This window comes from Nicotiana sylvestris, chromosome 11, assembly GCF_000393655.2.
Source record: "Nicotiana sylvestris chromosome 11, ASM39365v2, whole genome shotgun sequence".
Taxonomy (NCBI): Eukaryota; Viridiplantae; Streptophyta; class Magnoliopsida; order Solanales; family Solanaceae; genus Nicotiana; species Nicotiana sylvestris.
Window position 1 is genome coordinate 147,982,155 of NC_091067.1, and position 15,148 is coordinate 147,997,302.

Below are 15,148 nucleotides of genomic sequence, written 5' to 3' on the forward strand. Positions count from 1 at the left end.
TTCTTTTTAGTTTATAAAGAATATTTCATAATGTTAGTGATGTTAGCTTCTTAAAGTTCTGTATGCAATAATATGGGATACACGCGCAACGCGCGTACCCTAAGATTAGTTAATATGAAAAGACTGTGTTACCCTTTCTTCTATCTCTTTCATGTGTTGGGGAGAAGAACAAATGGCAGACTCTTCTTCATCTTCAATGGGTTTGGCTCGTGTCGTGTATGCGTCTGCCATGAATTAATTCCATTGATGCACTTCAACTCTTTTAATTATCTAAACAATTATTTCTTATACTTTGTCACGACCCGGATTTTTCACCATCAGGAGTCGTGATGACGCCTACTCACAGAAGCTAGGCAAGCCACGAAATGCGGAAAAGTCAACCTCTTTTATTTTACCCTTTTTAACCAATTAAATTAGCAGGCAATCAACATTTAAATAATGACGAAAGATGAAATTTAAGCGGAAGACTTAGATAAATATTATACCAAAACCGATACGAATAAAAATCTAACATATATCTCTACCCAGAAACTGGTGTCTCAACATTCACGGACTGTCTAGGAATGCTACATACAAGTGTCTGAAAAAGGAAATATAGTCTGTCTCGGATACAAAAGAAAACAGAACATCTAAATGGATAGAAGAGACATCGGGCCTGCGGACGCCTGCAGGGCTAGCTCGGTGTCTCGGTGGACTGAAGACTGGCTCCCCTACCGCTGCTGACCAAGCGCTGCTCCTGTATCTGCATATAAGTGCAGAGTGTAGCATCAGCACAATCGACCCCATGTGCTGGTAAGTGTCTGGCCTAACTCCGGTGAGGTAGTGACGAGGCTAGGACCAGACTCCAGATAAACCTGTGCAATTATGTATATATATACAGCGGAAAGATAGACGGAAACAAACAATTAAAACTGGGGAGGGAAAACATGCTTCGGGGAATAACAGATAAGGCAGAATCTCAATAAAATTATAAGGAAACCAAAATTTAACTTCTAACAAGGATAAGGAAAATAAAGGTAAATTTCACTTTCAGTTTACATCTTGTTGCAGGCGTGCAACCCGATCCCATTTCTCATATCTTGTGGTAGGCGTACCACCCGCTCCCATTTTATTAAATCTCGTGGTAGGCGTACCACCCGCTCCTATTTCATCAAACCTCGTGGAAGGCGTACCACTCGCTCCATTTCATCTTATCTTGTGGTAGGCGTACCACCCGCTCCCATTTCATCATATCTTGTGGTAGGCGTACCACCCGCTCCCATTTTATCATATCTCGTGGTAGGCGTACCACCCGCTCCCATTTCATTAAATCTCGTGGTAGGCATACCACCCGCTCCCATTTACAATCCAACACAAAATCACAAGGAATCCCGGCAAGGGAACAAAAGCAATATAATAACCTCCCGGCAATGGAGCAACAATATCAAAACAATCATCCGGGCAAGGGAGAATCAGTTATAACCAATCCTAACTCAACTTCTACTCAGCTAAATTAATACCAATACTCAATCATAAATAAAATTCACGAGAATAAACTAAATCTTTGCTCAATATCGAGAATCATCAATTAAAGCATCCATAGTAACATTTAAGAAGACAACAACTATCAATTTAAGATTCACAGTCATGATCGACTCCAACGTATAGATACCCGTCAACATGTCTATACGTCGTACTCAACAAGAAGCAATTAACAAATATGACTCAACTCCTAATCCCTCAAGCTAAGGTTAGACCGAACACTTACCTCGATGCCTCGAACACAACTCAAATTTCAATTATAGCTTTACCCCTTGATTCCTCCGCCAATTCGCTCGTATCTAGCCACAAGTTATTTAATTACATCAATAAACACTAAATGAATCAATTTGAATGCATGAAAATGAGTTTTCCAAAGTTTTACCCAAAAAGTCAAAATCGCCCCTGGGCCACGTGGTCAAAACTCGAGGTTCGAACCAAAACCCGATTACTCATTCCCCCACAAGTTCAAATATGTAATTTGTTTTGAAATCGGACCTCAAATCGAGGTCCAAATCCCCAACAACAACAACAACAACATCCCAGTATAATCCCACAAGTGGGGTCTGGGGAGGGTAATATGTACGCAGACCTTACCCCTACCCCGAGGGGCAGAGAGGCTTTTTCCAGGAGACCCTCGGCTCAAGAGAGCAACAAGAGACAATATATTAATACTATCAATAGGCTTATAATAAAACATATAATACATAACATAAAATAAAAATAACAACAATATAAGAAATATAGGAAATACGAAAATGATGGAGAAAAGGATGTAAGGTATACTAATATCCAATAGATATAGCGCTGCATCAGTAGATGATCAGTAGCATCCTAAGACTAACTCCTAAATGGTTAGTCTCACTCTAGTGCGCTGTATTAGTATTCACAAACTACCCTCTAACCTACAACCTTAATGCTCGACCTCCATAATTCCCTGTCAAGGGTCATGTCCTCAGAAATCCTAAGTCGTGCAATGTCCTGCCTGATCACCTCCCCCCAATACTTCTTAAGCCTCCCTCTACCTCTCCTCGTGCCCACCACCGCCAGTCACTCACACCTCCTCACTGGTGCATCAGTGCTCCTCCTCTGAATGTGCCCGAACCATCTGAGTCTTGCTTCCCGCATCTTGTCCTCCAAGGGGGCCACGCCCACCTTCTCTCGAATATCTTCATTCCTAATCTTGTCCATCCTTGTATGACCGCACATCCACCTCAGCATCCTTATCTCTGCTACTTTCATCTTCTGGATGTGTGAATTTTTAACTGGCCAACACTCGGTCCCATACAACATAGCAGGCCTAACCACTGCTCTATAAAACTTACCTTTTAGTAACGGTGGCACTTTCTTGTCACACAAGACTCCCGTTGCTAACCTCCACTTCATCCACCCCACCCCTATACGATGTGTGACATCCTCATCGATCTCCCCGGTCCCCTGAATAACTGACCTAAGGTACTTGAAACTACCCCTCTTAGGGATGACTTGCGAGTCGAGCCTCACTTCCACTCCTGCTTCCGTCGGCTCGGCCCCAAATTTGCACTCGAGGTATTCCGTCTTCGTTCTGCTCAGCCTGAAACCTTTAGACTCAAGGGCATGTCTCCAAACCTCTAGCCTCTTGTTGACTCCGTGTCGTGTTTCGTCAATTAGGACTATGTCATTCGCAAATAGTATGCACCATGGCACATCCCCTTGAATATGATGCGTTATGGCATCCATCACCAGGGCAAATAGGAAAGGGCTGAACGCAGACCCTTGGTGCAACCCCGTAACAATCGAAAAATGGTCGGAGTCGCCTCCTACTGTCCTAACCTAAGTCTTAGATCCATCATACATGTCTTTAATCGCCCTAATGTAGTGAATCGGGACCCCTTTAACCTCTAGGCATCTCCATAGGACCTCCCTAGGAACCATGTCGTACGCTTTCTCTAGATCGATAAACACCATGTGGAGATCCTTCATCTTATCCCTATATTGTTCCATCCTCCTCCTAATAAGGTGGATAGCTTCTGTGGTAGATCGCCCCGACATGAACCCGTACTGGTTATCTGAAATCGACACCATCCTTCGCACTCTCATTTCTACCACTCTCTCCCAGACTTTCATGGTATGACTCAGTAATTTGATACCCCTATAGTTGTTACAACTCTGCACATCGCCTTTGTTCTCATACAGCGGAACCATCGTACTCTACCTCCACTCTTCAGGCATCTTATTAGTCTTGAATATAGCATTAAACAACCCAGTAAGTCATTCCAAGCCTGCTCTACCCATACACTTCCAAAGTTCAACCAGGATTTCGTCTGGCCCGATAGCTCTGCCCCTCATCATCTTACGCATTGCCTGCATGACCTCGTCGACCTCAATATCCCTACAATAACTTAATTCATGGGGGCTGTTGGCATTCCTCAATTCACCTAGCACAATATCCTGATCCCCTTCTTCATTTAGAAGTTTATGAAAGTAGCTCTGCCATCTCCTCTTAATCTGGTCATCCCCCATCAAAACTTTGCCGTCATCATCTTTTATGCACCTCACTTGGTCCAGATCCCGAGCCTTCCTCTCTCTCACGTTAGCAAGTTGGAATAACTTCTTCTCCCCTCCTTTGTTCCCTAGTTCCTCATACAGACGAGCAAAAGATGCTGTCTTAGCCTCCATTACTGCCATCTTCGCCTCCTTCCTAGCTACCTTATATCTCTCACTGTTCGCTCTCTTCTCCTCCTCTCCAGAGCTCCCTACGAACCGCAGGTATGCTGCCTTCTTCGCTTCCACTTTATCTTGGACAACTGCATTCCACCACCAGTCTCCTTTGTGCCGACCGGTGCATCCTGAAGATATCCCTAACACCTCTCTCGCTGCCTTCCTTATACAATCAGCCGTCGTCGACCACATAGTGTTTGTGTCCCCACTACTTCTCCAAGCTCCTATTGCCGATAATCTTCCTTCCAACTCCTGAGCTTTATCCTTAGTCAAAGCACCCCACCTAATCCTCGGACAGCCTCGTACTGACCTCTTCTTCCTCCTTATCCTAATACCAATGTCCATCACAAAAAGCCTATGTTGCGTTGCTAGGGTCTCACCTGGGATAACTTTGCAATCCTCGCACAACCTTCTATCGCATCTCCTGAGGAGGAGATAGTCAATCTGAGTCTTCGCCATCGAACTTTTGTAAGTGACCAAATGTTCATCCCGCTTCGAAAAACTTGAGTTCGCAATCACTAGATCGAATGCCTTGGCAAAGTCCAACAACGAAGTGCCCCCTCCGTTTCGCTCCCCGACACCAAAGCCGCCATGCACCTCAGTATAACCAACTGCAGATGACCCAATATGACCATTGAAATCTCCTCCTATGAATAACCTCTCCAAAGGAGGAATACTACGAACGATGTCATCCAACCCCTCCCAAAAATGCCTTTTAATCTCCACATCCAAGCCTACTTGCGGTGCGTACGCGCTAACGACATTTAAAGTACACTCATCCACCACCAATTTAATAGTCATTAGTCTATCATTCACCCGTCTGACCTCTACCACCGACTCTCTAAGATGGTTATCTACCAGGATACCCACTCCATTCTTACCCCTCAGGACTCCAGAGTACCATAACTTATACCCATCCAAGTTTTTCGCCCTCGATCCAACCCACCTAGTCTCCTGGACACACGCTATATTAATCTTCCTCTTCTGAAGTATCTTCACCAACTCTATAGACTTACTCGTTAGCGAACCTATGTTCCATGACCCGATTCTCAACTTATAGGCTCCCTTGCCCCCTCTACCTCCCCTACCTCCCGTCCCATACCCTGACCCCGGCCCCACTCTCTGCCCCACCCGAGGACATGCCCTTAATCTATCATCCCAGATTGCAGCCACTAAGACTACGACAAATCTCAAGAAGACTCACTAGTGCACAACGAACAACGAATCCAACTAGAAGGAAACAAGTGACTACAAGTACACTAGTTGAAAAATCCCCCATTTTTGAAAAACCTAGGTTTTACCCAAAATGCTCAATTTCCCCCATGAAAATCATTGATTGAAAAATCGCCTCTCATGTTTTTGGGGTCTTAAAAAATAAAAAATAACTGAAAATTCCTTCTAAATATACTATCCTCGGATGCCCTGTGCGGACCGCACAAAATCAACTGCGACCGCACATGCTTCTTGTGTTTTGCAATGACAAGTCTTAGTATTTTTGCCATAACTTTCTCTACAGATGTCTAAAGTATGATTTCTTTACCTTTCTAGAAACTAGACACGAAGGCTTACAACTTTCGTTTTTGAATCATCTCAGAATACCTTGTAGATCAAAAGCTATATGCTTCCAAAGTCGGACCAGTGAATTGCTCTTCACCGCGAACCGCACCAAAACTAGTGCGTCCGCACAGGCCTCTCCACGGCAGCAGTCCATATCGTGCGGACTGCACTGTCCTGTTCAGAGGTCCTCCACCTCTTTGAGCCTGCAACAACTTAGTTTTTAAGCCTAAGACACTCCGGAACCTACCCGAAACTCACCCGAGCCCTCGGAACTCCAAACCAAGCGCACACAAAACCTCAAAAACATCCTACGGACTTATTCGTGTAATCAAATCATCAAAATAACATCATGAACATCAAATTAAATCTCGAGATCAATGAAATTTTCTCAAAAATTTTTTAAACATCAATTTTGCGATTTAAGTCTGATTCACGTCATATGACATCCGTTTTTCACCAAATTCCACAGAAATGTCTTAAATCATATATAAGACATATACCGGGCACCGGAACCAAAATACGGGCCCGATACCACCATGTTCTAAGCAAATTTCTTTAAACAATTACAGAAAATAATTTTCTTTAAAAAATTTATTTCTCGGGCTTGGGACCTCGGAATCGATTCCGGGCATACGCCCAAGTCCTATATTTTCCTACGGACCCTCCAGGACTGTCAAATCATGGGTCTGGGTCCGTTTACCCAAAATATTGACCGAAGTCAAATTTATTCATTTTACAGTCAAAACCTATTCATAGATTTTCACATTTAAGCTTTTCGGCTACGCTCCCGAACTGTGCACACAAATCGATGTGGTACTAAGGGAGGTTTTTAAGGCCTCGGAACATAGAATTTCATTGCAACACTCACATTCTCCACCTTTAAAACAATTGTTCGTCCTCGAACGGACAGAAGAAGGAAGTACCCGAGTTGGGAAAAAGATGGGGATAACGGCTCCGCATATCGGATTCAGACTCCCAGGTCGATGGCAGGAGGCTGACCTCTCCATTAAACACGAACAGAAGGAAAACTCTTCGATCTCAATTGACGAACCTGACGGTCTAGAATAGCCATCGGCTCCTCCTCATAAGATAAGTCCTTGTCCAACTGGATAGTGCTGAAATCTAACACGTGGGATGGATCGCCATGATACTTCCGAAGCATGGACACATGAAACACTGGATGCACGGCTGATAAGCTCAGCGCAAAGCAAGTCTATAAGCCACCTCTCCCACTCGATTAAGAATCTCAAACGGGTCAATAAACCTAGGGCTAAGCTTGCCCTTCTTCCCAAATCTCATCACGCCCTTCATAGGCGACACTCGGAGCAATACCCGCTCACCGACCATAAATGCCATATCTCGAACCTTGTGGTCTGCATAACTCTTTTGCCTGGACTGAGCTGTACGAAGCCTATCCTGAATATTTCTGACCTTGTCCAGGGACTCCTGAACCAGATCCGTACCCAACAACCGAGCCTCTTCTGGCTCAAACCATCCAACCAGAGATCGACACCGCCTACCATATAAAGCCTCATAAGGAGCCATCTAGATACTCGACTTGTAGTTGTTGTTGTAGGCAAACTCTGCTAAAGGCAAGAACTGATCCCACGAACCCCCAAAGTCAATGACATAAGCTCGGAGCATATCCTCCAAAATCTCAATAGTCCGCTCGGACTACCCGTCCGTCTGAGGATAAATGTTGTACTCAACTCAACATGAGTGCCCAACTCTCACTGAACTGCTCTCCAGAAACGTGAGGTAAACTGCATACCTCGGATGAATAGGAGACTGCCATAAGAATGAAATGCGCTGACTTGGTCAGCCTATCAACAATGACCCATACTGCGTCGAACTTCCTCCGAGTTTGCGGGAGTCCAACAACAAAGTCCATAGTGATCCGCTACCACTTCCACTTGGGAAGCTCAATCCTCTGAAATAAACCACCAGGCCTCTGATGCTCATACCTAAGCTACTGACAATTTAAATACCGAGCCACATATGCAACGATGTCCTTCTTCATTCTGCGCCACCAATAATGCTACCGCAAATCCTGATACATCTTCATGGAGCCCGGATGAATAGAGTAACGGGAGCTATGGGCCTTCTCTAAAATCAACTCCTAAAGCCGATCCACATTTGGCAGACACACTCGACCCTATAATCTCAAAACTCCATCGTCATCTAAGGTAACCTGCTTGGCACCTCCGCGTTGCACCGTGTCTCTAAGGACACACAAATGGGGATCTCATACTGCCGATCACGGATACACTCCAATAAAGAAGAACGAGCGACTGTGCAAGCTAATACCCGACTAGGCTCAGAAATATCCAACCTCACAAACCGATTGGCCAAGGCCTAAACATCCAAATCAAGCGGCCTCTCACCGACCTGAATATAAGCAAGGTTGCCCATACTGGCTGACTTCCTACTCAAGGCATCGACCACCACATTGGCCTTTCCCGAGTCATATAAGATAGTGATATCATAATCCTTCAACAACTCCAACCACATCCTCTGCCTCAAATTCAACTCCTTTTGCTTGAACAAATACTGAAGACTCTTATGATTCGTGAACACCTCACATGCCATGCCATATAGATAATGCCTCCAAATCTTCAATGCGTGAACAATGGCTACCAATTCCAAATCATGAACCGAATAGTTCTTCTCATGAATCTTCAAATGCCGTGAAGCATAGGCAATGACCCTGCCCTTCTACATCAACACTGCCCCAATTCCAATATGTGATGCATCATAATAAATTGTATAAGGTCCTGAACCTGTGGGCAAAACCAACACTGGTGCCGTAGTCAGAGCTGTCTGGAGCTTCTGAAAGCTCACCTCACAATCGTTTGACCATCTAAACTGGGCACCCTTCTGGGTCAACCTGGTCATCGGGGCTGCAATGGATGAAAACCCCACCATGAACCGACGATAGTAGCCTGCCAATCCCAAGAAACTCCGAATCTCTGTAGCTTATGCTGGTCTAGGCTAGTTCTTGACTGCCTCAATCTTCTTCGGATCCACCTGAATACCCTCTGCTGATACAACATGACCCAGGAATGCAACTGAACTTAGCCAGAACTCACACTTCGAGGACTTAGCATATAGCTGACTATCCCTCAGAGTCTGAAGAACCACTCTAAGATGCTGCTCGTGCTCCTCCCAGCTATGGGAATATATCAAAATATCATCAATGAAGACTATCACGAACGAATCCAAATAAGGCTTGAACATTCGGTTCATCAAATCCATAAAAGCTGATGGGGCATTTGTCAACCCGAATGGCATAACCAAGAACTCATAATGCCCGTACCGAGTGCGGAAAGCTGTCTTAGGGACATCGGATGCCCTAATCCTCAACTGATGGTAGCCAGATCTCAAGTTAATCTTTGAAAATACCTTGGCACCTTGAAGTTGATCAAACAAATCATCAATCCTCGGCAATGGATACTTATTCTTGACCGTAACCTTTTTCAACTGCCAGATATCTATACACATTCTTATCGACCCATCCTTCTTCTTAACAAACAACATCGGCGCACCCTAAGGCGAAACACTAGGTCTAATGAAATCCTTCTCAAGCAAGTCTTGCAACTATTCCTTTAAATCTTTCAACTCAGGCGGGGCCATACGATACGGCGGGATAGAAATGGGCTGAGTGCCCGGAGCCAAATCAATGCAAAAGTCAATATCCCTATAGGGTGGCATACCCAGCAGGTCTGAAGGGAATGCCTCAGGGAACTCACGAACAACGAGCACAAAATCAATAGATGAAACCTCAGCACTGGAATTACGAACATATGCCAAATAGGCCAAACACTCTTTCTCGACCATACACCAAGCCTTCACATACGAGATAACATTGCGGGTAGAATGACCATGAGTCCCTATCCACTCTAAACGAGGCATACCCGGTAAAGCTAAGGTCACAGTCTTGGCATGACAATCCAAGATAGCGTGGTAAGGTAATAACCACTCCATCCCCAATATAACATCGAAATCAACCATGTCTAAAAGCAACAAATCTACACGAGTCTCAAGAACCCCAATCACCACAACACAAGAACGATGGACTCAATCAACCATAATAGAATCACCCACCTATGTAAATACATAAACAGGAACACTCAATGAATCACTAGGCATGATCAAATACGGTGCAAAATAAGATGACACATACGAGTATGTAGACCCTGGATCAAACAACACTGAAGCATCTCTATCACAAACTAGAACCATACCTGTAATAACTGCATCTGAAGCCTCAGCCTTGGCCTGGTTGGGAGAGTATAACATCGGGGCTAGGCCCACCACCCTAAACTACATCTCTGGGACGGCCTGCAGCTGGCTGGCCTCCACCTCTAGCGGCCTGAGCTCCACCTTTAACACCTCTACCTCCACCTTTAGCACCTCTACCCCCACCTCTAGCTGGCTGGGCGACCTGTGGGACACCTGGTACCTGAACCATAGCACGGGAACCCTGATGCAGAGAACTGCTTGAAGCTCGAGGGCAATACCTAGTAATGTGCCTCGTGTTGCCACAAGTAAAACAAGCCCTTGGCTGCTGGGGCTGACGACCCTGGAAACTTTGAAGCGGTGGTGCACTGATAGTTGCTGGTGGCGCACTATAGGACTGCTGATCAGAATACTGCATCTAGGGACCATGACTACCTGACGCACCGTGAGAAACCTGGAGCGCTGACTAGAAAGGCTTGGGGGGTGGCCTCTACCATATGAATCTCTACCTCCAAACGAGGTACCACTGAATCTTCCTGAATGGTGGGGCCTCTTATCCGACCCATAACCACCTCCCTGTGATAGGAACATCTCCACTCTCCTAGCCACAATGGCCGCCTCTTGGAAAGATATTTCACTCCCAGTCTCCCTAGCCATTTGAAGACGAATCGGCTGAATAAGACCATCAATAAACCTCTTCACCCTCTCTCTCTCTCTCTCTCTCTCGGTAGGTAGGTAGTATGACAAGAGCATGACGAGCTAAGTCGATGAACCTGATCTCATACTAGGTAACAATCATGGAACCCTACTGGAGGCGCTCAAATTGCCTCTGATAGGCCTTTCTCTAAGTAATGGGAAGAAACTTCTCCAGAAATAGCTGTGTGAACTGCTCTCAAGTCAAGGCTGGCGATCCGGCTGGCCTAGCTAAGCAATAATCCCTCTACCAAGTCTTGGTGGATCCAGACAAGCGAAATGTAGCAAAATCGACCCCATTGGTCTCAACAATACCTATATTCCTGAGAACTTCGTGGCAGCTATCTAGGTAATCTTGGGGATCCTCAGCAGATGCACCGCTAAAAGTAGAAGTGAAGAGTTTGGTGAACCTATCCAGCCTCCACAAAGTATCGGTGACATAGCAGCTCCATCACCGGTCTGAGCTACCACACCCGGCTCAACTACTCCAACTGGTTAAACTGCTGGAGTCTAAATCTGGGGAGCTACCTACTCTAGAGTGTGAGTAGCAGGAGTCTGAGCCCTTCCTCCAGCCTGAGAGACGGCCGGTGCTACAGGAAGCAAGCCTGCCCGGGTGACACTCTCCATGAGGCCCACTAGTCGGACCAGAGCATCATGAAGAACTGGGGTAGCAATAAACCCCTCTGGAAACTGAGCTAGGCCTACCGAAATTGCTGGGGCCGGAACCTCCTCATCAAAATCAACCTGAGGCTCCATCACTGGTGCTGCTGCTCGGGGCTAAGCTCTGCCCCTACCTCGGCCTCGCCCTCTTCCCCTCGTGGAAGCTGATGCTGGGGGCTCGGGCTGTTGATCGGTGGATGAGGAAGCGCGTATTCGCGCCATCTGCGAAAGAACAGAGTAGAAATTCAATTAGCATTGAGAAACAAATCGCATGACAAGAAAGAACGAATGTAAAGTGTTTCCTAACTCTGTAGCCTCTAGGGGATAAATACAGACGTCTCCGTACCAATCCCTCAGACTCTACTAACCTTGTCCGTGAATTGTGAGACCTATAACCTAGAGCTCTGATACCAACTTGTCACGACCCAGATTTTCCACCCTCGAGAGTCGTGATGGCGCCTACTCATAGAAGCTAGGCAAGCCACGAAATGCGGAAAAATTCAACCTCTTTCATTTTACCCTTTTTAACCAATTAAATTAGCAGGTAATCGGCATTTAAATAATGACGAAAGATGAAATTTAAGCGAAAGACTTAGATAAATATTATACTAAAACCGATACGAATAAAAATCCAACATATATCTCTACCCAGAAACTAGTGTCACAATATTCATGGACGGTCTCGGAATGCTACATACAAGTGTCTGAAAAAGAAAATATAGTCTGTCTCGGATACAAAAGAAAACAGAATATTTAAATGGATAGAAGAGACGCCGGGCATGCGGATGCCTACAGGGCTACCTCGGTGTCTCGGTGGACTGAAGGATGGTCCCCTACCGCTGTTGACCAAGCACTGCTCATGTATCTGCACATAAGTGCAGAGTGTAGCATCAGCACAACCGACCCCATGTGCTGGTAAGTGTCTGGCCTAACCCCGGCGAGGTAGTGACGAGGCTAGGACCAGACTCCAGATAAACCTGTGCAGTTATATATATATATATATATATACAACAGAAAGATAGACGGAAACAAACAATTAAAACTGTGGAGGGGAAACATGCTTCGGGGAATAACAGATAAGGCAGAATCTCAATAAAATTATAACGAAACCAAAATTTAACTTCTAACAAGGATAAGGAATATAAAGGCAAATTTCACTTTCAGTTTACATCTTGTTGTAGGCGTACCACCCGCTCCTATTTCATCAAACCTAGTGGTAGGCGTACCACCCACTCCCATTTCATTAATTCTCGTGGTAGGCGTACCACCCGCTCCTATTTCATCAAACCTAGTGGTAGGCGTACCACCCACTCCCATTTCATCTTATCTTGTGGTAGGCGTACCACCCGCTCCTATTTTATCATATCTTGTGGTAGGCGTACCACCCGCTCCTATTTCATCATATCTTGTGGTAGACGTACCACCCGCTCCCATTTCATCAAATCTCATGGTAGGTGTATCACCCACTCCCATTTCATCATATCTTATGGTAAGCATACCACCCACTCCCATTTCATCATATCTCGTGGTAGGCGTACCACCCGCTCCCATTTCATCATATCTTGTGGTAGGCGTACCACCCGCTCCCATTTCATCATATCTTGTAGTAAACGTACCACCCGCTCCCATTTCATTAAATCTCGTGGTAGGCGTACCACTCGCTCCCATTTAAAAGCCAGCACAAAATCACAAGGAATCCTTGCAAGGGAACAAAAGCAATATAATAACTTCCCGGCAAGGGAGCAACAATATCGAAACAATCATCCCGACAAGGGAGAACCAGTTATAACCAATCCTAACTCAACTTCTACTCAGCTCAATTAATACCAATACCCAATCGTAAATAAAATCCATGAGAATAAACTAAATCTTTGCTCAATATTGAGAATCATCAATTAAAGCATCTGTAGTAACATTTAAGAACACAACAACTATCAATTTAAGACTCACAGTCATGCTCGAATCCAACGTATAGATACCCGTCAACATGCCTATACGTCGTACTCAACAAGAAGCAATTAACAAATAGGACTCAACTCCTAATCCCTCAAGCTAAGGTTAGACCGAATACTTACCATGATGCCTCGAACAGAACTCAAGTTTTAATTATAGCTTTACCCCTTGATTCCTCCGCCAATTCGCTCGTATCTAGCCACAAGTTACTTAATTACATCAATAAATGTTAAATTAATCAATTTGAATGCATGAAAATGAGTTTTCCAAATTTTCACCCAAAAAGCCAAAATCGCCCTGGGGCCCACGTGGTCAAAATCCGAGGTTCAAACCAAAACTTGATTACCCATTCCCCCACGAGTTTAAATATGTAATTTGTTTTGAAATCGGACCTCAAATCGAGGTCCAAATCCCTAATTTTTGAAAAACCTAGGTTCTACCCAAAACACCCAATTTCCCCCATGAAAATCATTGATTTGAAGTTGAAATCATGTTAGAAGATGTTAATAATTGAAGAAAACTAGTTAAAAACGACTTACAATTGATTTGGAGAAGAAAGGTTGTTTGAAAAATCGCCTCTTATGTTTTTTGGGGTCTTAAAAAATAAAAAATAACTGAAAATACCGTCTAAATATTTACTGCCCTCAGATGCCCTGTGCGGATCGCACAAAATCAACTGCGGTCGCACAGGCTTCCTGTGTTTTGCAGTGAGAGGTCTTAGTATTTTGGCCATAACGTTCTCTACAGATGTCCAAATCGTGATTCCTTTACTTTTCTAGAAACTAGACACAAAGGGCTACAACTTTCGTTTTTCAATCACCTCAAAATTTCTTGTAGATCAAAAGATATAGGCTTCCGAAGTCGGACTAGTGAATTGTTCTTCACCGCAGACCGCACCAAACTAGTGCGGCCGCTCAGGCCTCTCCGCGGCAGCAGCCCATATCGTGCGGACCGCACTGGCCTGTTCAGAGGTCCTCCAACTCTCTGAGCCTGCAACACCTCAGTTTTTAATCCTAAGACACTCCGGAACCTACCCGAAACTCACCCGAGCCCTCGGAACTCCAAACCAAGCACACACAAAACCTCAAAAACATCTTACGGACTTATTCGTGTAATCAAATCATCAAAATAACATCATGAACATCAAATTAAATCTCGAGATCAATGAAATTTTCTCAAAACTTCTTTAAACATCAATTTTGCGATTTAAGTCCGAATCACGTCATATGACATCCGTTTTTCACTAAATTCCACATAAATGTCTTAAATCATATATAAGACTTGTACCGGGCGCCGGGGCCAAAATACGGGCCCGATACCACCATGTTCTAAGCAAATTTCATTTCAAATTTCTTTAAACAATTTTAGAAAATAATTTTCTTTAAAAAATTCATTTCTCGGGCTTGGCACCTCGGAATCCGATTCCGGGCATACGCCCAAGTCCCATATTTTCCTACGGACCCTCCAGCACCGTCAAATCACGGGTCTGGGTTCGTTTACCCAAAATGTTGACCGAAGTCAAATTTATTCATTTTATAGTCAAAACTTATTATTTGTTTTACAAATTTTCACATTTAAGTTTTCCGGCTACGAGCCCGGACTATGCATGCAAATCGAGGTGGTGCTAAGGGAGATTTTTAAGGCCTCGGAACGTAGAATTTCATTGCAACACAAGTGATGACCTTTTGGGTCATCACATACTTTCACTAAAATTCCATAATGCACGACAAGCTTCCCAAAATGGAGATTGGAGAAAAAAGATGAGGTAAATGCTTACCATAATTCGATAGTAAAAATATGTTAGATTTGCCAAATAAAAAGTCCATAT

General features: G+C 44.5%; 1 protein-coding gene across 1 annotated transcript; it reads right to left on the minus strand.

Annotated features, from left to right (window-relative positions):
- Positions 1-520: 520 nt before the first annotated feature.
- On the minus strand, positions 521-5,019 carry LOC138881821 (uncharacterized). Its single transcript, XM_070162103.1, has 3 exons — positions 4,628-5,019; positions 4,057-4,501; positions 521-580 (listed from the first exon to the last, which is right to left on the minus strand). The coding sequence occupies exons 1-3, from the start codon at positions 5,017-5,019 to the stop codon at positions 521-523; spliced, it is 897 nt and encodes a 298-aa protein (XP_070018204.1).
- Positions 5,020-15,148: the final 10,129 nt, after the last annotated feature.